Source organism: Dermochelys coriacea, chromosome 7 (assembly GCF_009764565.3).
Source record: "Dermochelys coriacea isolate rDerCor1 chromosome 7, rDerCor1.pri.v4, whole genome shotgun sequence".
Lineage (NCBI taxonomy): Eukaryota > Metazoa > Chordata > Testudines > Dermochelyidae > Dermochelys > Dermochelys coriacea.
Genome location: NC_050074.1, coordinates 61,249,494 through 61,276,549, shown reverse-complemented (window position 1 = coordinate 61,276,549; position 27,056 = coordinate 61,249,494). Strand labels below are relative to the sequence as shown.

General features: G+C 44.7%; 1 protein-coding gene across 1 annotated transcript in view; it reads left to right on the top strand.

The window, feature by feature from the left end:
- The window catches only part of CHUK (component of inhibitor of nuclear factor kappa B kinase complex), an 80,209-nt gene that overhangs the window by 16,252 nt on the left and 36,901 nt on the right, over positions 1–27,056 (top strand). The window contains exons 5-10 of the mRNA XM_038409688.2: positions 7,412–7,500; positions 8,202–8,291; positions 8,477–8,601; positions 9,657–9,764; positions 12,649–12,784; positions 13,217–13,411. Of these exons, the coding sequence (XP_038265616.1) occupies positions 7,412–7,500; positions 8,202–8,291; positions 8,477–8,601; positions 9,657–9,764; positions 12,649–12,784; positions 13,217–13,411 (743 nt within the window). The remainder of the gene's footprint in view (positions 1–7,411; positions 7,501–8,201; positions 8,292–8,476; positions 8,602–9,656; positions 9,765–12,648; positions 12,785–13,216; positions 13,412–27,056) is intronic.

Genomic DNA, 27,056 nt, shown 5'->3' with positions numbered 1-27,056 from the left:
GTCTTACCACCTCAATCCAGGTTTGAGATTCTACAGGATCTGGTGCGATGTCTGAAACCATATCCTCTCACCATGGCACACAACTACCTCTTGCGTACCTGTGTGGTTCAACACACCAGGCTACACCTCAGAAAGCTTCAGCCATGGCTAGCATCTGTGTATACCCCAAATCAACAACATGTGGAAAAAGATGGTTCAGGTGCTAATGTCAGTTTTGTAGTCCCTGGATTGGAGGATAGATCCTCTGAAACTCTGTGTGGATCCCCTTTGCTCCCCTGCAACCAACCCTAACTTTAGTCACAAACACTTCAGACCTGGTCTGGGGCAGCAAGAATGCCAGATGTGTGTTCCTGCTTCTGTATTTCAAGGAATCCCTGTTGAGGTTACAGGGACAAACCATCCCGATGAGTCGAAAGAATAGTAAATATGGCAGGCGACCAGCTTGGCTTAATGGTGAAATCCTAGCGGATCTTAAACATAAAAAAGAAGCTTACAAGAAGTGGAAGGTTGGACATATGACCAGGGAAGAGTATAAAAATATTGCTCGGGCATGTAGGAAAGATATCAGGAGGGCCAAATCGCACCTGGAGCTGCAGCTAGCAAGAGATGTCAAGAGTAACAAGAAGGGTTTCTTCAGGTATGTTGGCAACAAGAAGAAAGCCAAGGAAAGTGTGGGCCCCTTACTGAATGAGGGAGGCAAGCTAGTGACAGAGGATGTGGAAAAAGCTAATGTACTCAATGCTTTTTTTGCCTCTGTTTTCACTAACAAGGTCAGCTCCCAGACTGCTGTGCTGGGCAACACAAAATGGGGAAGAGATGGCCAGCCCTCTGTAGAGATAGAGGTGGTTAGGGACTATTTAGAAAAGCTGGACGTGCACAAGTCCATGGGGCCGGACGAATTGCATCCGAGAGTGCTGAAGGAATTGGCGGCTGTGATTGCAGAGCCCTTGGCCATTATCTTTGAAAACTCGTGGCGAACGGGGGAAGTCCCGGATGACTGGAAAAAGGCTAATGTAGTGCCCATCTTTAAAAAAGGGAAGAAGGAGGATCCTGGGAACTACAGGCCGGTCAGCCTCACCTCAGTCCCTGGAAAAATCATGGAGCAGGTCCTCAAAGAATCAATCCTGAAGCACTTAGAGGAGAGGAAAGTGATCAGGAACAGTCAGCATGGATTCACCAAGGGAAGGTCATGCCTGACTAATCTAATCGCCTTTTATGATGAGATTACTGGTTCTGTGGATGAAGGGAAAGCAGTGGATGTATTGTTTCTTGACTTTAGCAAAGCTTTTGACACGGTCTCCCACAGCATTCTTGTCAGCAAGTTAAGGAAGTATGGGCTGGATGAATGCACTATAAGGTGGGTAGAAAGCTGGCTAGATTGTCGGGCTCAACGGGTAGTGATCAATGGCTCCATGTCTAGTTGGCAGCCGGTGTCAAGTGGAGTGCCCCAGGGGTCGGTCCTGGGGCCCGTTTTGTTCAATATCTTCATAAATGATCTGGAGGATGGTGTGGATTGCACTCTCAGCAAATTTGCGGATGATACTAAACTGGGAGGAGTGGTAGATACGCTGGAGGGGAGGGATAGGATACAGAAGGACCTAGACAAATTGGAGGATTGGGCCAAAAGAAATCTAATGAGGTTCAATAAGGATAAATGCAGGGTCCTGCACTTAGGATGGAAGAATCCAATGCACCGCTACAGACTAGGGACCGAATGGCTCGGCAGCAGTTCTGCGGAAAAGGACCTAGGGGTGACAGTGGACGAGAAGCTGGATATGAGTCAGCAGTGTGCCCTTGTTGCCAAGAAGGCCAATGGCATTTTGGGATGTATAAGTAGGGGCATAGCGAGCAGATCGAGGGACGTGATCGTTCCCCTCTATTCGACACTGGTGAGGCCTCATCTGGAGTACTGTGTCCAGTTTTGGGCCCCACACTACAGGAAGGATGTGGATAAATTGGAAAGAGTACAACGAAGGGCAACAAAATGATTAGGGGTCTAGAGCACATGACTTATGAGGAGAGGCTGAGGGAGCTGGGATTGTTTAGTCTGCAGAAGAGAAGAATGAGGGGGGATTTGATAGCTGCTTTCAACTACCTGAAAGGGGGTTTCAAAGAGGATGGCTCTAGACTGTTCTCAATGGTAGCAGATGACAGAACGAGGAGTAATGGTCTCAAGTTGCAATGGGGGAGGTTTAGATTGGATATTAGGAAAAACTTTTCACTAAGAGGGTGGTGAAACACTGGAATGCGTTACCTAGGGAGGTGGTAGAATCTCCTTCCTTAGAGGTTTTTAAGGTCAGGCTTGACAAAGCCCTGGCTGGGATGATTTAACTGGGACTTGGTCCTGCTTTGAGCAGGGGGTTGGACTAGATGACCTTCTGGGGTCCCTTCCAACCCTGATATTCTATGATTCTATGATTCTGGTGGGCAGCATCTTCTCATTACTCCTTCTGCTGAGTTGGACTGGCGTCTAGAGTCACAGCAATGATATCTTTGCTATACTGCCTTTTCAGATGCCTGCTCTTGGCTTCCATTGCTCTGCCAGCAGCACTGCTAGGAGAGAGTAGCAGCCATGTTAGTCAGTATTTGCAAAAAATAAAAGGAATACTTGTGGCACCTTAGAGACTAACAAATTTGAGCATAAGCTTTTGTGAGCTACAGCTCACTTCATCGGATGCATCCAATGAAGTGAGCTGTAGCTCACGAAAGCTTATGCTCAAATAAATTTGTTAGTCTCTAAGGTGCCACAAGTACTCCTTTTATTTTTTTTGCTAGGAGAGAGTTGGTGCTTTTTAGTCCATCTCGAGTCAGCACAGCTCTCTGTCTAGGGAGATAGTGTTGGGGGTCTTGGCTGGTGAAAATGTCTTCTCTACACCCAGGTGGGCGTATCTGCAGGAAGAGCTTCTGGAGAATGGTCTAATGAAGTCATTCCAAGGAACTGTCCAGCCAGATACACTTTAACATGCACATGGCCATTTAAACAACACTGAATTGTATAGTTCAATAAACAATTAAACATTGGAAAGTGGAAACTTACAAGTAATGTTGCAAAACAAATCTTAACTCTGTCTTGTATTCCTGCCTGCCTTCGACTTTTAGGAAAGGCCCTATGTACTCTGTGGGGAGCTGCATCTAAATTCTTTGGCCTGGTCTATAGGGTCAGAGATTTCCCCAGTGGCTGGCTGGAAATTCTGTGGCCTGGCCCCTGGATCCATAGCACTCTTGTCCAGCTGGCTGGAAATTCTGTTGCCTGGCCCCAAGGGCCTGTGGTGCTCCACTCTAGCTGGCTGGAAATTCTGTGGCGCCTTCAGGTAAACTCAGACTTCTTAAATTAAATTACATACTAAAACTAATAATATGGTATCCCTCGTGTGTTCCTGACATAATGTTCAACTTATTTTACTGTGCCTCTACATTGCCAGTCCTCCATTTCCTGCAGATTTTTGTATTGACTGTGGATAAGTGCATTTTTGAAGCTGTAAATTATGGATTGAAGATTTTTAGCAGCTGGTATGGAAGAGGTGAGGCTTCTGGTACCTGGATCATGTGTGGAAGGCAGCTTGGAATTGTGAGCTAAGCGCATTAGTTTCATATTTTGAAAAAATGATCTATAATGAAATATATTGTAGCACGGTTGAAGATTCACCAGTGCGGCACCTCCTGCTGGTAGTCTTGGGAATTAGCTCTTGTCCAGCCCAGAGCGCCCTCTGCAGGCCGGTGGCTCACCTGCCTCAGGCCCGTCTCCTTCCCGAACCCCGCTGCCCCTTTACCTCGGGGTTCTGTCTCCAGCAGTAATCCACAGTCTGGGTCTTCCCTCCCAGGGGGACACCCCAACCCATTATCCCTAACTTGCCTCAGTGGCTACTGCCAGTCATCATCTAGCTCCCACTCACTGGGGCAGACTGCAGTCTGTAATGGCCACTCATCATTGGCAATGGGGTCTGGACCAGCTGTTTTTGCCTAACCCCGGACTGTACCTCTGCAGCCCCAGTACCTTCTTTAGGCCTTGGACAAGGCCTGCAGTCTGGGGAGTTACCAGGCTGGAGCTCCCCAATTCCTCTTGCCTTTCCCAGCACTACTCTACTTCAGGTACCCTTCTCTCCCAGGCAGCCAGGTCTTTCTCTCTCCAGAGCTAGAGAGAGACTGACTCAGCTCCTGGCTCAGCCCTTTTATAGGGCCAGCTGTGGCCTGATTGTGGCGTTACCCTAGCTGTGGCTGCTTCCCCAATCAGCCTAGCCTTTCACAGGAGCGGGATAACTGCCCCGCTACATACATAACAATGTTCATGATTATTCATTGTTATGTTTCAGAGTTAACATATGGTGCAGATTTAATGGTTTGTAGTGTGCTAAAATTAAAAAGTTGCACTATTGCTACTTATTGCCACATCATTGACAATTGTTTGGTTTGGGGGTTTTGTTGCTAGAATCTTGGTTTCGTTTGCACATCACCAAGCCAAAAAATAAACACGAAGTGCATGCACAGTTGAATCCCAAAAGAGCAAATATATCTTCATTTTAGCAAATTCCCTTTTTCCTTCTGTTTTCAGTTCTTTAGACTCATAGAGGGAAACCCCTAGTATGATCATTTTGTAGGTGTGGCTCAGTGCCCTTGTGTGGATAGGAGAAGAGGATGCACCTCTTTGGATGGCTGTATTTAGTACTCAGGATTTTGTAGTTAGTCTGATCCTGTTTCTTCTTAAATACAAGCACTATATGAAGGAGAAGAAAGGAAAATGCAGCTGTAGTAGAGAGAGCGAGCTTGGAACACTGAGCCTGGTGCAAAATTTAAGGCCTGAATTGGAGGCTGTAAACCAGGGGTTTTCAAACTGGGTTGGGACCACTCAGGGTGTTGCAAGGGTTATTACATAGGGGGTTGTGAGCTGTCAGCCTAGACCCCAAACCCCGCTTTGCCTCCAGCATTTATAATGGTGTTAAATAGATAAACAAGTGTTTTTAATTTGTAAGGAGGTTTCTCACTCAGAGGCTTGCTATGTGAAAGGGGTCACCAGTACAACAGTTTGAGAACCACTTCTGTAAACCAGTCAGGCCATATGTTAAAGCAAACGAACATAAGTTCACTGTCCAGTACATGAACTTGGCAAAGTTGTTGCTATTGTACTAGGCTACAGTATTTACATGCGTATATTTTAACTAGTACAAATGCATCCAAATTTAGTACAAAATAAAATTGTTAGACAAAATAATGAATAAGTATGTTTTATCCAAGATATTAGGAACAAGGGGAAGTAACAAACAAATGTCGTAAAACATGTATAAGGGTATGTAAGTTGTTTATTTCAGTCTATAAATGTTGTCTTAACCCTTTGTGTGGCTGAGGAGACAGCAAAAATTCCTTCTGCTAACTAAACTGTTCCTTGCCCCTGGGCACGTATATATTAGTGTCCTTGTAGCTCCTATAAAACGTTAGTACTGTGCCTTCAGGGCAATAAACCTGGCCAAGTGCCTTTGTTACAAAACTGTGCCTGTTGCCTTTTTTTATAAGTAATATTAAGGTTTGCTAAATTAGCAGGCTGCACTGTTTGCTATTGCTGATAACACTGGAGCGCTAAGGACAAAAGCACCAAGGGGCCGGAACAGCATTACCGAGGCAACAACATTCCATCCTTCAATACTTAGCAGCATAGGAATGGCCCTACTGGGTCAGACCAAAGGTCCATCTAGCTCGGTATCCTCTCTTCCTACAGTGGCTAGTGCCAAGTGCCCCAGAGGGAATGAACAGAACAGGTAATCATCAAATGATCCATCTCCTGTCGCTTATTCCCAGCTTCTGGCAAACAGAGGCTAGGGACACCATTCCTGCCCATCCTGGCTAATAGCCATTGATTGACCTATCCTCCATGAATTTATCTAGTTCTTTTTTGAACCCTGTTATGGTCTTGGCCTGCACAACATCCTCTGGCAAGGAGTTCCAGGTGCTCCTAAAAAAGAAATGTCTGTCTAAGGGGAAGCGTTGTTCAATCAACGTTTAGTTGAAAGCACATTTTCTGATTGAACCTACAGAGATGCTTTCAGTTTAAGAAAGTTTCTGGCCTGTAATTCTGTAACTTCATGAGAAGTTTTGTAACCCCTATTTAGCACTGCCTTTAAGTCAACAAAAACTCAGTTCTCTGCATTCATTTGAATCTGTTCTGTGCTTTCTTTTAGCAACCCTTTACATAACATGCTCTTAACTTAAAACAACCTTTCATCCACTCTGAACAAAGATTATTCCAACACCATGCATCTCACTGAGATAAATGAGGCAGTTGACACTTCTTAGACTGGTTGTTTCAGGCTTTCTGCAGGTGCAGGAAGACTGTTGTAATGGTTTACACTCAGTTCATGTTTTTAATGCTTACTTTGCAACCACAAGCAATGAAAAAAACTTAACAAGAAGTCCAAAACATTTGATGTTTGGAGCACAATTATCCTGCAAGGTACAAATTCTGTAGCAGTCTTGAGTACAGGGACCTGAATTATAAGGTGATGTGTTGGAGTACATTCTTGTTGTGCTGGGATCTGGCACCTATGCAGGTCAATGTGTAATGCACAGCTGATGGGCAGTTGCCAGTAGAATAGTCAGGGAGACTCAGTTAACTGAGCTGGAGGGAGATGTCTAGGATGCGTTTGACACCCTTGTGTGTCATCTGACTTGGGAACCGTCCTAAAGGGAGGGTATAAGGCAGAATATGGCAGCGATGTGCTGCCAAGGGCATGTGGAGTTTCCCAGGCTGCACTTACTAGCTCCCATCTTCCTTCCACACAGAAAGGGTAGAAATATGGCCCCAATTTAGGTGTATGTAGTACTTGGAGGGCTGAGGCCTCTTTGTGCTGAGAGAGTAAGGTAAAGGTAGATTTATATATTATGTCATGAAGGATTGACCCTCCACGTCTTGGAAAGGTGAGAGTAGAAGATGCTATGGAATTTCCAGGTTGTTTTAGCACAGTGGGGGAACAAGTCTGGGAGGTCTGGTCTAGTGAAATGGTAGGTGAGGAACCTCATGTGGCACGTAAAATACAGCATGCTGCTATGTCCTGCAGCAGGAGAATGGGCTGGAGAAGACAGCTGTGTCTGTACGAGGTGCTTCACCAGGCAGTTGATAGGCCAACTGGTTGGTGGCCAATAATGGAAATGCAGATGGCACTTGGTAGGGTAAAAGGTTCTCTGATTTGTTAATGCGGTGTGGGGAGGTTACAGAGGTGAAGGTTAGTATTAGAGCCATAAGTGTAAATTACAAAATTTTATTATATTGTAAACCATTCTTGTTTTTAAAGGGAAATGCATAGAACTTAACTTTATTTATTCTTTTTTTGGTCAGGAAATCATATAGAGGTGTTAGAAATTCTTATAACTTGATTTGTACTGGTGCTGTTTCTGTTTCTTATGTCAAATACTTGATTTTATTCAGGGTCGGGTATCCAGTATTTGCATGAAAACAGAATTATACACAGAGACTTAAAGCCTGAAAATATTGTTCTCCAGGATGATGGTGGAAAGGTAAGTCATATTACTGTGCCAAAGAATATTACCTTTGGTGTCCCAAATATCAGATCTGGAAGTCATGTAACAATTTTGCCTTGACTGATTGAAATGAAGAATGCTGCTGCTTTCTTATTGAGTATAGCACTGAATCCCATAGAATGATGGTCATGCAAAAGACGACCATGATTTTAATAAAGTCATATTCCTTCTTAATATTACAAATTCTATTTGCTTATCCTTGAAGACTTGTCAATTGATTGGTCATTTTACTGTAAAGTATCAACTTTTTTTTTATCCAGTGTTTTTGCTTCCTGCCAGTATCAGCAATGTGACATTGATTGTACCCTGGCATATGTTTTGGATTTCTGTGGGGTACACATCAAAATTGTCCTTGTGCTCAGTTGGATACATTTTTTAGTAAAAAGCGGTATTCTTGATTTACTATTTTTCTGTTTACTTTTCTTGATATCAAAATATTATATCTTGTAAATTCTCAAAAGTATTAGTTTCAGGACAATAATGAATTGTATGTGCATGTTGATGTAAATGAATGAGCTTGGCTTACATGGCTGAACAGCTCTGTGTAGCATTTCATGTTTTTTTAAAATCTTATTTGTGGATTTGTTCCCCCATCCCTGGGTTTGATTCTGCACCTTTTACTTTGAATTTGCCCTTTTCATCATGCTTTATCAAACATTTGTCTTGGATATTGACAGATAATTCACAAAATAATAGACTTGGGATATGCCAAAGATTTGGATCAGGGAAGTTTATGTACATCATTTGTTGGGACCTTACAATATTTGGTAAGTGGTGTTTTTTTGTTTTTTTTTTTTTGGGGTTTTTTTTTCCCATGTTTACAATTTACTTTGGCATAAATTAGCACAATTCTACTTACACATGTTCCTCAAATCATATATTTTCCAGAAATAGAAAAAATACGTTCTCTGGAGTTTTGTCATTTTAAAAATAGTATGATATTGTTTTTTAGGCCCCAGAACTCTTTGAGAGTAAGTCCTACACTGTTACTGTAGATTATTGGAGCTTTGGAACAATGGTGTTCGAGTGTATTGCAGGATTTAGACCCTTTTTACACAATCTACAGCCATTTACCTGGTAAGACATTTGCTATGAAAGAGGGTGCCTGGGTTTGATAGAGTTGCTCTTTTTGTGGGGAGGTGGCTGTATGAACTAGAGCAGTGGTCGCCAACTGGTTGATCGTGATCGAGTGGTCAATCCTAGAGCATCTTCCAGTCGATTGCAATCTCTGGCGGCACAGTGTGTCTACTGTTAAGGCAGATTCCATGCCTACTATCGCCCCATGCCGCTCCCGGAAGCTGCCAGCGTAGCCCCGCGGGCGGGGGGGCAGGAGTCTTCTGCCATGCACTGCTCCTGCCTGCAAGCACTGCCCCCACAGCTTCCATTAGCCGGGAGAGCTGTGGGGGCAGTGCTTGTAGGCAGAAGCAGCACACGGAGACATGAGCTCCCAGCTTCCCTCCTCCCCCAGAGGCCACAGGGGTGCGTTAGTCCCTTCTGGGAGCAGTGTGGGGGCAGGGTAGGCAGGGAGCCTGCCTTAGCCTCTCCGCACGTGCTGCTGACTGGGAGCCGCTGGAGGTAAGTGCTGCTTGGTGGGAGGCCACACCGCAACCCCCATCGCTGAGCGCCCTCCTGCACCCCCAAGCCCCAGCCCTGATCCCCTCCCAGAGCCAGCCTCCTGCCCCAGCTTGGAGCCCCCTCCTAGAGCCAGCACACCATAACCCCTCCTCCAAACCAGCCCCAGCCCAGAGCCCTCTCCTGCACCAAACTCCCTCCTAGAGCTTGCACCCCTCACCCCCTCCTGCATCCCAATCCCCTGCCCCAGGCTCAGCCCAGAGCTCCCTCCCACACTGCTGACCCCTCAGCCCCAGCCCAGAGCCTGCACCCTCTCCCAAGCCCCAACCCCCTGCCGCAGCCTGGTGAAAGTGAGTGAGGGTGGGGGAGAGCGAGTGACGGAGAGAGTGGAGGCTGGAGTGAGTGGGGTGGGGCTTTGGGGAAGAGGCGGGTTAGATCCTGGGTTGCTCTTAGATTCAAAAAGTGATCTTGGGCTTAAAAAGGTTGGAGACCACTGAACTAGAGCAAGTAAAATAAGAGTACATAAAGTCAGTTTGTCCACAGAGAATTTTATTTTATAGGCATGAAAAAATCAAGAAAAAGGATCCAAAGCACATTTTTGCTTTTGAAGAGATGACTGGGGAGGTTCGGTTTAGTACCCATTTGCCACAGCCTAACAGTCTTTGTAGGTAAGTATGTTTATAGTTTTGTGCACATTAATCTCAGAGTTTTCTTTTAAACCATTAAGAGCCAATAGTACATATGACCAGATTTATTATTTCAGGTAGTTTTGCAAGAAAATGGCCACAATTTTACTACAAATCAAAAATATGAAAATTGCAGCAGGTTTCCATTGGTTAATGTGTTTTGCAACACAATAAAGCTAATATCTAGCAGTTGTTTAGAACTTTATCCAAAAACTTTGAAGGTTCTTATGTTTTATGAATGAAAAAGAGGATTACTGGAGTTCTGTGGTTCTCCTTAGAGTAGTTGTCCACGTGCACATTACACTACTTGTGGTGCACATGCACCTCATGTGCCAGAGTTCAGTCTTGTGTCCAGAAGTATCCGCCCAGAGTGTATGTGCCTTGAGTCTTGTCATATCCTTCTGCAAGGGGATATAAGAGAGAAGGGCACTAGTTGCCATTAGTCCCTATCAACCACCTTGTGACTTGGATCACTCATGGTATCTGCAACTGTCAGCAACCTTCCCTACCAGTTAGTTAGCTTACAGTTAGTAAGCTGTTCATTTCAGATGTGTTCCAGTTCTACTAGGGAATGTGTATCCTCTATGCCTTTCTCCCATTTCTTCAAATCCAAAGAGTAGAATGGAAGATAAAGCAGACAATGCCCTTGTAATTCTGGTTATTATAGCAAGGGCAAGATTGCAGTGGTTTCCAGTTCTCCTTCACCTCTCCAAGGGAGTGTACTGTTCTCTTCCTGTGACCACAGATCTGTTATCTCAGTTGGATGCCCAGATCTTGCACCCATGCCTGCAGTCCCTATACGTAACAGCATGGTCTATAGGACTAACTGATCTGGGGGAATCTTGTTTGTCAGATGTGCAACATATCATGCGAAACTTTTGAAGCAATCTATTCATAAGTGGTATGACCTCAAGTGGGTAAGATTTGTCTTCTGGAGATCTGATCTTCATAGTCTGCAACAAATCAGCCCCTGCTTACTGCACCTGATACTATCTAGTATCTATATCCTCTCTGAAAGTCCATTTAGCACCCATTTCAGCCTACCACGTATTAGAAGACAACACAACCTTATTTACTCAGGACTTGATTGAGAAGTTTGATAGGTGTGGTGAATGTATAGCCACCTTGCCATCATAGGACCTTATCTTAGTCCTTACTCAACTTATGAGACCACCTTTTGAGCCAATAAATTAGTGCTCACTGCTTCATCTGTCAGTCAGGACAGCATTTGTTATAGCAGTATTATCGGCCAGAAGGGTAAATGAACTGCAAGTCTTGATGGTGGAACCACAGTTTTCCACAAGGACAAAGTTGGTCCTCTGTCCATATCCTAAATTTTTGCCCAAGGTGGTAACTGATTTCCATCTTAACCAATCGGCTTGTCTACAGATGCTTTCTCAGATTTCATGTGCATTTAGGCAAGTCAAAACTCCACAGACTAGATGCTAAAACGGTATTGGCATTCTATTTTGATTGGACTAAAAACTTTAGAAAGTTCCCAGACCCTTTTATATCCTACAGAGAGAAATAGTTAAAGGTCAGGCAATTTCATCTCAGTGCTTGACTAAATGGGTTACACTATGCATTGAAGAGAGCTACAGACTAGCCTGTGTCCCTCTTCCTGTAAAGGTATGGGCACGTTCCACTAGGATTAAGACAGCCTTAGACATATACCCATTACTGAATTCTGCAGCTCTACAAAGTGGACCTCTATAAAAACATTTATTAAATGTTACTTATTTAGCATTCAGATCGGACATGCACTTTGGTAGGGCAGTACTCCAGTTGCTGTTTAATTAGGACTCTATCCCACTTTCTACACAAGACAATATTGCATAACAAACTATCCCAACAGTGATAATGTGTCGGGGCCTCTCGAAGAAGAAATTCAAGTTACTCGCCTGTAACTAGGGCTTTTTGATATGGACTCTGCACATTCACATTCCCTGCCACTCTTCCTTGGGGTCCTAATAATAATCTCAGACTTGAGGAGGTCACCTCAGTTCCTTCCGCTACTGGAGTGCCACGCTCCCTTTCATTGCCCCTCCCTCAGAACATACAGCAACAGTGAGGAGAAGGGAGGGATGTGAGAGCTCTCCAGTTGGCACTGCTATGGAATGTTCCACTGTTAGAGCTGCACTAAGCACGTCCCCAAAGTGGGAATGTACAGAGTTAATCTCAAATGTCAGTATCAGGTGAGTAATCTTCATTTCTCTTGCCCCCATTTGGAATTGGGAGCCTGGGATGGGCAGCAGCAAAGGCATACTCCTCTCCATTTTTCTCTCTATTGGGTGAACACCAAAGACTAACTGGGACCATTAAAATGCACATATTAAATACAGGCAAATTGTTTTTCCTTTAAAAAATAAAGATTAAATCTACAGAGACCGCATTGAAGTGGAGTGGTTTCAGAAGTCAGGAGATGCAGGAGTTAATGTTCCAGAAGCAACATTCTGGAACCTTCTGCTGTCTTGTTCTTCCTATTTCTTGTTTCATATGTAGATTTCATATGTAGATTTCTATTACAGTTTCATGTAAAACATGTAAACAGTACACTATACGGGATTCCCAGTGTGGCCAAGATAATGTTGTTGTTGAAACTTTAACTTTTGCCTTGCCTAAGGTGTAACTGTTATAGTAATAATTTTCTTGTAACTACTTTATCAGAGGGAAATAAAACAGAGGGTACATACTTTGGATGGAATCCTGGTCCCACTGAAGTCAATGGGATTTTTGTGTCTTAGTATTTTTTTCCTAGTACTGGTAGAAAACACGTTTGAATTAACTGGACTCTTCGTTGTAGAATGCCTGCCTTCTTCGTTTGTATTACACATGTCAATGTATGGTTTGTTTTTGTGTTGTTTAGTATAATTGTAGAACCAACAGAGAGTTGGTTACAACTGATGCTGAATTGGGATCCACAGCAGAGGGGTGGAGGTATAGACACAGAAACCAGTCGACCGAGATGTTTCCTGTTAATGGATCACATACTGAATTTGAAGGTACTTTTTTAAATGTGTTATCTAAATACTGAGGGTAAAGACCTCTCAGTGGACAATGAATGTGCTAATTGAGTGGAAATCCTTGCACCCTCCAAATCCAGTGTCAGGGGATGCATTCTTTCTTTCCTCAGAGAGAAAACACGTAATTCAGTTCATATCTGAAGGTAAGAATATTAGTAGTAATGTGATTCTTTCATCCTTATTCTGGAAGCGTAAGGGTGGCCTCAGACCAATATGTGCCATGTGTTAAGGATGCACTGTTGACAGTAATTAAAACTCAATTTATCTAATCAGCCTAACTTTTATTTATCTGTATATTAGCACATCTTCTTTCTAGGACAGCATATCATTTAGCCTGATACCTTAGTGCCATTTGTCTCTTGAAAGAAATGATGACTAGAAATGAAGATGACTTTGTTCTTGGTTTTACAGATAGTACACATCTTAAATATGACTTCTGCCAAGATTGTTTCTTTCCTCTTGCATCCTGAGGAAAGTCTTCATTCACTTCAGTCTCGCATTGAGCTTGATACTGGAATAAGTACTGGAAATCAAGAGTTGCTTTTGGAGATGGGAATTTCCCTGGATCCTCGGAAACCTGCTTCCCAATGTGTTATTGATGGTGTGGTAAGATTATTTCCATTTTACTCCAGTTGTGTTATATCTGTTTTAAATTTTCACATTGAAAATCTCAGGGAAAATTAATTGCTTTCATTTCATCATAGTGGAGATTGTAGCTTACACTGTGGTCTTTCAGTTTAGTTAGTGGTTAGATAAGTTCTAGCACCCCTTGCTTTACAGATTTAATGTGAAGTCAAGTGAGTGGCTATACAGAATTCCACTCTTGGTGCACATGTACCCCATAGGCATGAGATCACATTCTTTTGAATATCCGTGTCTGCTGTGGCTGTGCTTGTACCCCTCTTGTTCTCTTGCTTCCTTGTCGGAGGGAATAAGGGGTGTGGCAGCTGCAAACTGCACTCAGTTCCTTCTTATCGCCTGTGGCTACAAGATAGAAAATCATAACATCCTTGTTCTTTGTCTAATGTCCTCTGCAGTATTCCCACTCTTGGGAATGCGCCAACCGGTGCAGCTTGGATGGGGGAACCTTCTGGTAGTGTCTGAGTGCTCAGGTGCCCCACCCCTCAGCATCCGAGCATGGTTTGAGGCCATGGCGGCAAAAGGGGGCGTGGCACCAACTGTCACCTCAGTTCATTCCAGCCACCTCAGCAGAAGGACATGGACTTCTCCAGATTGCAAGGATCCATAGCAATAAATAGCTTTCTGTTTTCTAGATTAGCTAATGTTAATAGTTTTTAAACTGAGTTAATTTTAGGTTAAAGTAGTTTAGCTAAGTAGAAGATTGAGAATTAAATATTTACCCAGTACTGACATCATGGTGCATCTAAATGTGAAAAAGGATGGATTTAAAAAGCATGTGTCGTGCCCAGTGGTCTTTCCTGCACCTTCCCCCCCTCCCCATAAAAGTCCAATACCAAAATGCTTAGGAGAGAAGTGTTCTCCTTCATATTGCGATGTTGGCTGCACATTTACTCCTCAGGCCCATAGAGAGATGGAATGGATTTCAGGCCCTTTTGTTACACAAGGCTTGTCAGCCAAATCTCCAGGATCGGATATATAGCTAGAGGATCTGAGTGGAAGGATGGGAGAATTGGCTGATAGTACTTCTGGATCCAAGAAGGCTTCAGTAGTTAAGGCTTTGGTTTTGGGACTGAACTTCACTTCCAAGTGGATTTGAGCTTGCAGTAGCCAAATCCTCTGATCCAACTCCAGAGATATTACAACCTCCATCAGAGCTTGCTCTAGCTAAGGATCACAAAGCTCAGGAGAAATTGCCTCAACCAAGCACTTCAGTTATGCTTCAGTCTGGCCTCTTTTCCTCATATCTCAAGTGGTTCTTTGGGCCATTCAGAACTCGGCGTGGATCCAAAACCTAAAGATATAACAACTAGGAATCATTCTAAGGGAATGGATCTGAAAAAGAGACCAACAGAATCCTGTACCTCAACTCTAAGGATCCTTCAGTTACAGTGCAGGTTCACATAGATCTGCAACATGGACTGATCTGACTACATATCATTTTTCTCTGAACAAGAGACCAAGAAAGTAGCTTGAACATGATAGATCTCCATAGACTGTACTCCCCCATCTAAGACTCCAATTGCCTCTCCAAGAAAGACTGTCTCCATTCTCCAGATCCTAACTTCGGTCATATCTCTTACTGTTTCACTATTGGATCAGGGTAGGAGCCAGATCTGATGATAGCATCTAATAATCAACAGTTTTTCTGAAACAGGGCTTTCCTTTTCTAACAGACATCTCAAGACATTCTACACAGCAGTGTCTTCTGTGGTGCTAGTACGGGGTAAATGGCAAGACTGGCACATGCCACTGTGGATGCCTTGCCCCTGTTGGCCAACTCCTGCTTATCCATACTATGCAAGAAGAGCTGACTCCTGAGTAGCCTCCATCTAAATCTACAGATTTACTTCAATTACATGGACTATTTGATAGGATGGAGTTAACTTTAAATTTGTCATTAGTAGCTTTGGAAGAAGCCACCCACCCAATATTTGACATTGCGTTCTTCTGTGAAAAATAACTTTTTTTGCCAGTACTGGAGGGACTTTGATAACAGGACCAGCTCTAGGCACCAGCAAAGCAAGCATGTGCTTGGGGTGGCACATTTCCAGGGGCGGCATTCCAGCCATCCTTTTTTTTTTTTTTTCGGGTCAGTTGTGCTCTCGGAGCTGTGCCACTTAGATGGGGCGAGGGCTCTGCGCTCCCAGCTGTAGTGGGAAGGGGAAGTCCCAGTCCCGGGATGCTGAGCTGCCAGGGCCCAGCCGCTACCTGGGGAGGAGAGGGCGAGTCCTGCTGGGGAGCTGGGGCTGCGCGGCCTTGTGCCACCCCTTATATCAGGGCTTCTCTGTGCGGCCAGGCCGGGGAGGGAGTAAAGCCCCTGCAGGCACTGGGAGAAGGTGACATCACTCCCTCCGCTTCCAGCGCCACCTGCAAGCCCCAATCCCATCTGAGCTTGGAGCGGCAAATTTTTTGCTTGGGGTGGCAAAAAACCTAGTGCCGGCCTTGTTTGATCATCAGCAAAAGCTATATGAACCAATACTTCCTCTTGTCAACCCATTTAAAAAAGGCTGACAAATTCTGCTAGATCACGTATGAAGAGTTCTCTTCTTTTCATGTTTACCCAGTACAAAGAACCAGATCAGATCTTCCACACTTTATTCCCTGTGAAAGAGAAGGGGAAAAGTTATACTCCTTAGGGAGAAAATTATTTTTTTCAAGCAGAGATGGCCAGATGTTAGTGGGAAAAGACTTTGAATGTCACTAAAACTCTTCCAGAGGATCAGAGAAAATTAATGGTAGCTCTTGTCAAAGAGAGTCAAAACATTGCCAAGCATGCCTTCAGGAGATCATTTAATGTTTCAGGTACTGCCTCATGATCAGTTGCATCAGCTGTAGATCTCCGTAGGCACGCATGGTTAAGATCATCATTATTTATGGAAATGAAATCAAAGATAGAGGATCTTCCCTTTGAAGGGGATGGACTATTCAGTGCTAAAACTGAAGAAGTGTTGGAAAAGATAAGACATTCCACAGCTAGATCTCTTGACTTACTGCATTTTTTTATTTTTTTTTTTTATTTTTTTTTTTAGAAGAGCGGTTTTCAACCTTTTTTCATTTGTGGACCTAAAAAATTTTGAATGGAGATACAGACCTCTTTGGAAATCTTAGACATAGGGTTCTGAGGAGCCTGGGTTGAAAACCACTCTTCTATGGTAATAACTATCTTTCATGGATCCCCTAGATATAGTCTGCGGACCCCTAAGAGTCCACGGACTGCAAACCACTGGTTTAGAAGGAAACCACCTCTGCCTGTGTTGGGATACCATAAGCAGTACTGTCCTCCTTCATTTCTCTTCAAGCTATATGCAAAGGAGACAGCCGTAGCAGCACCAGTCATCTTATCAATTCCAAGAAAGAAGAAAGTCCTTTAAACCTGGGACGAGGACAAAGGATTTTTCAGCTGCATCTTCATTGCCCCATGTCAGGCCTCAGATTTTTACATTGAAATTGAGAGCTTTGAACCAGTTTTAGAAAGCACAACCCATGTTTTTGGAGACTTGTCATACCATTTCTACAATGCATGATCAGCTATCGCCTCTGAGAGAGAGGATTTAGAAACAGTAAGGGGGTATTATACTATTCTGTTTGAATCCCTTTCTCCCTACAGCCCTCTCCTTCCCTCCTTTTTCAGGTATCCTTCTCATAAGATTATATTAAGAACAGAAGTTCTACAGAGGTGGCCCCATTAACTTACAGAAACATGGGGTTCTTCTCTGTAACTTTCTGATCTCCAAGAAGAATGGAGCTTTCAGACCAATTCTGGACCTCGGAGCTCTAAACAAATATATCTGAAAGTTTCAGTTCAGAATGCTACCCCTGCCATTGATTCTTCCTTCCCTGTCCACTCTATCTTGGTTTGCTGCTCTCGGTCTTAGATGCATGCTTTCTTATTTCTATAAGACCCTCACTGCAAATATCTTTGTTCTTTGCTTGGTCAAGACTGTTTTGAGTTCAAAGTTGTCTTTTGGCCTCTCCACTGCACTGAGTTTTTACCATATACCTGTGTCTACTAGCAGCTTACCTATGGAGACAAGGAATTTTTGTCTCCCTATGCTTAGACTATTGACTGCTGAAATAGCATTCCCAGGAGGAATTGAGAAGAACAATTCAAATCACTTGTTCTCTCTTTGAAACGTTGGGCCTTCTAACAAACAGAAGTCTCTACTCTCTGCATCCCAGAAGGTCCCATTCATTGGTACAGTTTTGAAGCCCAGGAAAGAAAGGGCTGTCCTTTTAGAAGAGAGGTTTTTGAAACTACAAACGACTATCTTGAAACTACTTTGGGAGCCCTCTCTAAAACTAATACGCTTTTTTGACTTTACTAGGCCTTATGGTCTCAATGACATTGGTGCCATATGCCAGACTCGGAATGAAGCTACTTCAGCCCTGGGTTTCAAAAAAATTTCAGATGTGCTACAGACAACATGTCAAAGAATCCTTAAAATGCTCAATATTCTGAGAACAATTCAGCTAATCCCTAATGTGGTAGCTAAAACCAGAGTATGTTCTCAAAGGAGTGTGGCTTTTTTTTTTTTCTTCAACCCTGCTCCTCCTGTGTAATAGTTATGACAGATGCTTCCAAAATGAGTTGGGGAGCACATCTCAACAACTTTTTCATTCGAGGGCTTTGGAACCCATAAGAATCTGTATTACACATAAACATATTAACTCACAGCTATTTGGCTCTCAAATCCTTTCTTCCTCAGGTGCAAAATTCAGTAATTCAAGTAGACACACATAGTATGTCAGTTTATATATTACTTGAATAAATAAGGAGGCTCATTTGTCTCAGAACTTGTCTTCGCTACTGTGCTAAATTGGTGCTGCTGCAATCAATACAATGACCTTGATTTAGCAAGTCTGCTGAAGATGCAATAAATTGACGAGAGTACTCTCCCATCAATGTAATTAATCCACCTCAACAAAAAGCAGAAGCCATGTCGAAGGGAGAGTGTCTCCCGCTGACAGTGCGGTGTAGACACCGCGTTAAGTCGATGTAAGTTACGTCACTCAAGGGGGTGCTCTTCTCGACCTCTCCTTTGGTCCAGGACTTGGCCAGGGCTGTATCAGTTTATAGCTCTGTTGGCTGGACGGGCTTCTGAACCCTTGGTTCTGTTGGCACTACTTCCCAGTGTTCCCCTGCCACAGTCCGTGGAAGCAGGGCCAGTACCAGGCTCAGTGCAAGGGACTTCGGCCCTTGGAAACTCCTACGTTGTTGTCAGCACCACAGATGTTACTGTAGTGGATTTCACTTCCCTCTATTTCAGTTTTATCAGCTGTTACAATACCACTACTGACATCAGGAACAATACAGAGTCCAGCACCGATGTACTCTGTGCCGGTGGTACCACTTCCATCATCGCCGCTGGTCCCGTCCTCATTCTCAGTGACTGATGAGTCAGACCAGTTACTCACTCCATCAGGACTGGCTCCACCTTTCTCCCTGGAGACTCGGGATTCCTTGGCATCAAGGTCAGGATCTTCCTCCTCCTGCTCTTCTTCGTTCAATCCACATCAGGGGCCATTTATGGAGTGCTACAGGCACCAGGATTGGCACTCGTCTTGCACTGGGGTTGGGGGCCCCTGGCCCGGTGCCTACTGGCCACCAATGCCCTATCCTTACCAGTGGCCTCCTTGGAATCCATGGGACCTAAGTTCCCTCTAAGCTGCGCAGCTGCCCAGCAGGATATCAAGTGCCGCACAATTTAGGTGTAGCGCTTCAGGTGTCTTTCCCCCCCTCTGCTGTACGGCTCCTGGCCTCTGCTTTGGAGCTTGCTATGCAGAGCAGCGGAGGAGTGGGGTGCTGATGTCAGTGTGTCCCCCTGCCCCTGTACCCCATCTTTACAGAGCAGGGGCGGGGGTACACAACAGGGTCAGGATGGAGGGAGCTTGCTGGCAACTGCTGCTGTGTCTGAACACTGATCTATTTAAAAGGGCAGCATACTTAAACTGGAGACAGTGTATTTAAAGGGGCAACTTGCGTCTGTCTCTCACACACTGTATTTCACACTGCCCTCCCAACACATACTTGTGGTGGTGGTGGTGTTACTACTTGATACTTCTTTCAAAGTGTGTTTTAGTTTTTTGACTGGTCTATGCATTTCATAATTTGTATTTTTCTCATATGGTTACATTTAATTCTTTGATTCTAAAATGCCTAACCTGGCTGGAGTAATTATCTCTATGGTAACTTTTTAAAAATATATATTCTATCTAGGTTTTTGGTTTCTACTGGTGATGCACATCCACACATTACCTCGATATGGTGCACATAACAAACTTCATTCTGCACTTGGATGGAAAAAAATAGAGGGAATGCTGTGTGGGACGCTCATTGTAGAGCTCGCATGCTTCAGCTTGCTCTAAGGCAAAGTCTCACTGGGCAGATTGGTGGGAGAAACTGTGGACTTACCGCAGATTTAGGCACCAGTTAGCCTTCCCCATGCACAGCCTGTGGAGCTGCTCCTTCCAGCTCTGCCAGTTCAGGAATGGGAACCAGCCTTGGCGCAGTTAACCACCTCTTCTTCTTTGAGTAGTATCCCTATGAGTGCTCCACTCTCTAGATGTGTTTGTGCTTCAGATCGGATATTTTATGTAGTAGTGTCCATTCAGCCCACACATGTACTCCCTCTGGTTCATGCCCTGCATCTTAGCTTCTCAACTGCCTTGGTCTGAGCCGGAGCCTCAGCAGCATCCAAATTGAGATGATCTCATTTATGTTTTGTTCTCTTGTTTTGAAATAGTTAATGGATTCTGTTAATAGTAGTAGTACTACCTTTTTCTTAATTTTTTAAAAAAATTCAATATTTTTTTCTTCCCTTATTAGAATGTGAACTAATCCTCATCCTTGTTATATTTTTCCTTGTCTCTTCCCTCTGTGGAAGTGAAATATGGACAGGATATGCCTGTCTCTCCTGGGTTTAAATGTTGCCTTTCCTGCTGAGAAGCAATCCTGGTCAGTGATAGACATTCCCACTACATATGCTGGTCTCGGGGAGTCACATGTCCCTCAAAAGTGTACTTTCTGCCTTAAGTTAAAATCAAGAGCCAGAAAGAACTGAGTTAAAACTGCAGCTGCTAATGGTGGAGAGTTCACTCCAATCAGCTTCCGATCCCAGCCCAGGGACTCACCCTGTACAACAGTCTCTAATGAGGCTGATTCCATCAACTTCCTCGGTGCAACATTCCCCCATGATTTTGAAGAGGAAATCCTTGGATTCCTCTCAAAAAGACTCAAAAAAGCTGGCTTCAAGTCCCTTGGGTAGAGAAGATCCCTGACAAGGTTGACCACCTCAGCACCCACCCATCTCCGACTCGGTACCCATGAGGCTGCAGGCCAGACTTAGTCTGTGGTCCCTGGTAAGAGTGATATCTGCGAAAGAGACATGGTATGGACCAGGTGGTCAGGCTCCCCTGGAAGTCCTCTCCTGTCTAGATTGGTGGACAATTCCAAATCAAGAAGGCAACAGAATAGCCTTCTCAGACATTACCAATAAAGATTGATCACGGATGCCTCCATTGCCGGGTGGGGAGCACACACAGACTGTCTGAAAACTCGGGGACAGTGGCCCCTCTACAGGCTGTTCTGCACATAAACACGCTGGAACTCAGAGCTATCAGATTGGCTTACAAAGCCTTCCTACCCCAATCAAGGATCTGATGATACACGTGCTTGCAGACAACACCACAGCAATGCATTGTGTAAATCAGCAAGGGGGAGCCAGATCCTTTCCCCTTTGTCAGGAAGCTACATGCCTCACACTGGTGCCTCAAGTAGCATGTTGCACTGGTGGTCCTTCATCTCCTGGGTTTCCAAGAGGTTGTCCACCTCAAAAGGGACTTGTTGGGGAACCACAAATGGTCTCTTAAAAAGTGAGGCCCTTCTGGAGGTCTTTCAGAAATGGGGGCTCCCATAGGTGGATTTTTTTTTTGATGAGCGTTAATGCCAGATAGTACAAACAGTTCTGTTCCAAAGGGGGTTTGTGCCTAGATTTGCTGTCAGATATCTGTTCTCCTGGGCCCCCAGCCTGATGCACCTTTTCTCTTATTGCCTCAATATCCACTGTGCTGAAGGAGTTAAGGCAGGGTCAAGGGTCAAGTTGTCATGATAGCACCAGCGTGGGCCAGGTAGTTTTGGTTCTCGGACCTGGTGAACCTGTCCATTTAATGGTCCGTCACTCTGCTCGACCCGCCAAACCTGGTCTCTCTCAGAGCAGTGAATGGATTCTTCATCTGGACTTGATGTCCCTCCTGACCACCTGGATGCTGGCTAGACCCAATCACCTGGTTGCTGGTTATGAAAAGAAACTGCTTTGCTGCAGTGCAAGACCTTCTTTTTCACAATAGGAAACCCTCGACCAGGCTGACACACAGTGCCAAATGGAACAGTCTCTATCTGGGCAATGGAGCTGTTTTGTTAAAGCTGACAGTGCAATACCTGCCATTCTTCAGAGAACTGCAACACAAAGTGGAAGACTTGCCCTTGGACAGAGACAAACTATTTTCGGCCAAAACCGACGACGTTCTCCACTCCATGAAAGACTACAGGGCGACCATTGGAACGTTAGGGCTATACACAATTCCAAACAGGAGACAGCATTATCAGCCATACCACAGAAATAGAGACAACACGTCTCAGTGACAGCAGAGACCATACGAAGCAAGGGGACAAAGAAATAGACTACAAAGATGCCGACAGACCCAACCCCAGTATTCAGTGTCTCCACCACCACCAAACAAACCACAATTTTGAAGTATTGGTCAAGGGTCTGCATGACCTCCCCATAACACCGTCAGCAGACAACATCTAAATCTTTGGGCACCGACTCAGGCCATTTTACACCAACTGGGCCTTGATCACATCTGATCAGTTGGTTTTAGAACTAATTCTAATGGCTATACCATCCGTTTTACATCTATCCAACTACCCACCCCCCTTCCCTGTCCCTCTTCACGGACCTTCCCACGAGCATCTATTGAGACAAGAGATGCATCACCTTCTGCAAATAGGTGTGGTGGAACACAACACACCGGGAAGGGATTTTATTCCCATTACTTTCTGACTTGAAAGAAAAATAGAGGGTGGAGACCCATCCTAGACCTGAGAAAACTCAACAAATTTGTCCGTGCCCACAGATTCAAAATGGTCACCCTGAACTTGATCATCCCTACGCTGGAAGAAGGGGACTGGTTCGCAGCCCTCAACCTGCAAGATGCATACTTTCACATTACAATCCACCTGGCTCACAGACTCTTCCTAAGGTTCACAGTAGGACAAGAACACTTCCATTACAGAGTCCTACCATTCGACTTATCGACAGCACCGAGAGTGTTCACCAAAACACTGGCGGTAGTAGTAACGCACTTATGCAGACAAGGGATACTCCTATTCCTTTACTTAGACAACTGCCTAATCAAGGGCTCCATAAAGACAGAAACAGAAAGAAGTGTTCAACTAACCATCTACCTCTTCAACTCCTTGGGGCTACAAATCAACGAAAAGAAATCCACCCTCACTCCAGTACAACAACTGGAATTCATAAGTGCTCACCTGGGCTCGCTCATGGCCAGAGCATCCCTTCCAGAGCCCCACTTTACAACGATGACCTCCCTTATATCGATGGTCTCACACAGCTCATGGGTGCATGCAGGCACCTGCTTACAACTACTGGCGCACATGGCCCAACACGCCAGATTACACATGCAGTGGTCAAGCATGCCAGGCTACACATGCAGTGCCAACGAAGTCTACATACCATGAAGGCACAGCCTAAACAAGAGAATCACACCCATCGCAGAGGTGATTCAGTCACTGCACTAGTGGACAAACCCATCAAACGTGTGCTCGGGCATATCTTTCCAACAGGAAACACCATCAGTTCAAATTACAACAGATGCCTCCCTGATTGGATCGGGGGCCCACCTGAAACAACGTACTGCCCAGGGCAAATGGTCACCAAGAAGAGAGACACCTTCACATAAACCTGCTAGAACTACATGTGGTCTGCAATGCATGCTACCACTTCCTTCCACTAATAAGAAACGCATACAATGTTGTCTGTTAATATCCTTAATGTTCCATGTTCTTTATCAACCGCCAGGGTGGAGTGTGATCCCACTCGTTATGTGTGGAAGCTCTAAAGTTATGAAACTGGTGCATAAAACACATCATCGCTATAACAGTTTCATATCTACCAGGCCACCTGAATATCATGGCAGACACACTAAGCAGACAGTTCTCACCAGAACACAAATGGGAACTGAATGAAGAAATAACACAACGCGTCTTTCGGAGGAGAGGAAATGTGTCCATAGACCTATTTGTCACATGAGCAAACAAGAAATGCCCAAGATCCTGCTCCTGAGCAGGACAGGGAGCACAATCACTGGGAGATGCATTCATGATCAAATGGAATGCCCCTCTCCTTTATGCTTTCCCTCTAATTTCCTCTAATCTTCAGAGTCATACACAAAATATAAACAGGGCCAAGATCATCCTCTTAATGCCAACATGGTGCAGACTGGCTCGGTTCCCTTACCTGAATCGCAAGGCAATATGCACTGCATTCGCTATCCCTTGATGACACAATCTCCTCTGACAGGACAATGGACATGTCGTCCATCCTGATCCAGGGAAATTTCTCCTGAGAGCGTGGCTCCTTCATGGCTCTGGGGATGAATTAACCTGTTTGGATCAAGTATTAGTAGTACTGATTAACAGCAGGAAAGAAAACACATGACAAACTTACCTCCAAAAATGGGAGATTTTCCATTTGGTGCCAAAGCAAATATCGGCAAACCAGGCCCCACTTCCATTGATCCTGGAGTACCTACTATTGTTAAAGAAATCAGGACTGGCTGCCAACTCGATCAAGGTTCACCTTGTGGCAATAACTGCCTTTCACCAACAAGTAGAAGGGACCTCATTATTCGCCCACCCAATTACAAAGAGATTCATAACGAGCCTACAAAACATGTACCCGGACATCCGTGAACCCACTCCGGCATGGAACTTAAACCTAGTGCTCAAATCCTTAACCGGAAAACCATTCAAACCCTTAGAATCTTTCTTTATGCTTCATTTATCAATGAAAATAGCATTCTTAATATTCATCACATTGGCACGAACAGTGAGCGAGATTGGGGCACTCATGGCTCACCCCCCCATACACAATAGTCTACAAGGAAAAACTGAGGACTCACCCAAAATTCATGCCCAAAATATTGTTCTCATTCCATCTTAACCAGCCAATTCACCTAACCACTTTCCACCCTAAACCATGCAACAACCCACAAGAGGCAACATTACACATGTAAGAAGTCTGCTGCACTCTGGCCTTTTACCTAGACAGGACAAAGACCTTTAGTAAGTCCCCCAGACTGTTCATATCGACAACGGAAAGGTCGAAAGGCACAGCTGTATCAACATAAATACTATTTAAGTGGATATCAAACTGAATCCACTTGTACAACTCCGTATGCAACACTGAAGCTCTAAAGGGTATCGGAAGACGCTCGACAAGGGCTGTAGCAACTTCTACAGCATTTCTGCACTACGTGTCCATTCTTGTTATACGCAGAGCAGCTGCATGGGCATCCGAACACACTTTCACCAATCATTACTCAATCACGCTTAGCTCAAGTGCAGATGCTAAATTAGGCTGCACAGTCCTAGCAGCAGCTACACAATCAACTCCGAAGCCTCTTCCATCCGCATGCGGGCACTGCTCTACGCTTACCTGAAGGGGAGCACCCACAGGGACACAACTCGATGAAGAAAAGTGTGCAGTAACTGAGGTTCTTTGAGACGTGTGTCCCTGTGGGTGTTTCACTACCCACCCTCCTCTCCTCTGCTTTGGAGTAAGAATCAACTGCTCCACGATAGAAAAGGAACTGACGGGATTGAGGCGTGTGCGTGCCAGAAGAGGGGTCAGTGCTACCAAGAGACAGCTACCGCACATGCACACCCCAACCAGACGCTGCTAGCAAAATCTTGGATCGATGGCGCTGGGATGCACCACCACCTGAAGTGGAGCACACACAGGGGGACACCTCTCGAAGAACCTCAGTTACTGCACAAGATGAGTAACCTTTTCTTTTGGACTATTTACTCTTCTTTAAGCTTGGTACAGCTACACCTAGCGGTGATATCTGCTAGTCAGCCCCATGTTCAAGGTCACACTGTTTTTTCACGCCCTATGGCAGGTATGGCCAAACTGCGGCTTGTGAGCTGCTGTAGCTCTTTTACTGTTAAAGCGCAGCTCGTGGAGCCACTTTCCTCCCCCGTCCTCCCACTTCATCTACCAGACTGGGGGCGGGGGGAAAGCTCAGGGCTTCTGTCTTGTGGCAGGGTGGTGGGGCTAGGGGCTTCTGCCTTGTGGGGAGGGGGATGTCTGGGCTTTAGCTTCACAGGAGGTGTTGGGGCAGAAGCCCTGCACCCTGGTATACACCGTCCTGCGGGGCAGATAGTGCATGTCTTGCAGCTTTCGAACTTCTGAAGATTATACTATGCGGCTCGGAGGGTCAGTAAGTTTGGCCACGCCTGCCCTATGGCATCAAAAAATTTTAAGGGGCTCATGTTTTTCCCCATCATCAAATCTCAGCATGGTACTGACAGATGGATGGGCCTTCTCTGTTTGAGTTTCTGGCTGTGCATTCTCTTTACCATCTGTCAATGAACATTGCCTTCTAGATATCCTTCTAGCTGATATGATGGCTAGGAGAGATTCAAGCTTTCAGGGCAAGACCTCCATGTATGATTTTCCTCAGGGCTAGTCTTCCTCGGGGCTCACCTGATATATCCTCCTAAGTTAGTGTCCAACTGTCATACCAACCAATCTATTCACTTCCTGGTTTTCCTTCTGAAACCTCACTCCTCCCTGATCAAAGAGACTTCACATTCTGGATGTTGTTGTTGTTTTATTTTGAACAGAATCAAACCAAAGATGTATGTCTAGACTTTTTTCATGGTGTTTTCTGAGTGGGTTAAGGGTCAATCAATATTTTCACAGAGACTAAGTAGGTCTTGGACTGTGTCAAGACTTGCTATCCCCTAGCCAATAAAGACACACTTGGACAAGTTAGAGCTCACTCCATCTGCCCAGGAAGCCTCTATGGCCTGCCTTACAATGTCTCCATTTCAGAAATATGTGGAGCAGTGGCATGGAATTCAGTCTGCACTTTTATCTCCCAGTATTCCCTTGTGCAAACTTACAATTACTGTTCAAGTAAATGTCCCCTCACCCACCTTCTGGCTTTCAGATGATTGATTGCTAATCATGAAGAGAGGAACCTGTGTGGGCAAATACTTGAAGAAAATATGGTTACTTGCCCTACAGTAATTGTAGTTCTTTGAGATGGGTTATCCACACAGATTCCACATCTTCCCAACGTTCCTGATGATAGAAGTCCTATTAATGGGATTTTTTTTTTTTTTTTTTTACTGGCGAAGGAACAGAGCATGGGTTGCTGCCACCCTGCCCTATATACTTTCTGCTGTGGAAAGCAACAGGGTTTGGGGGTCACAGGCGCAGCCCCAAAGGACACTGCTGTTCAAAATAATCCAATCTTGGGCTTGTGTGTGGGACCGGCCTAAGCTGTGCTCCATGTT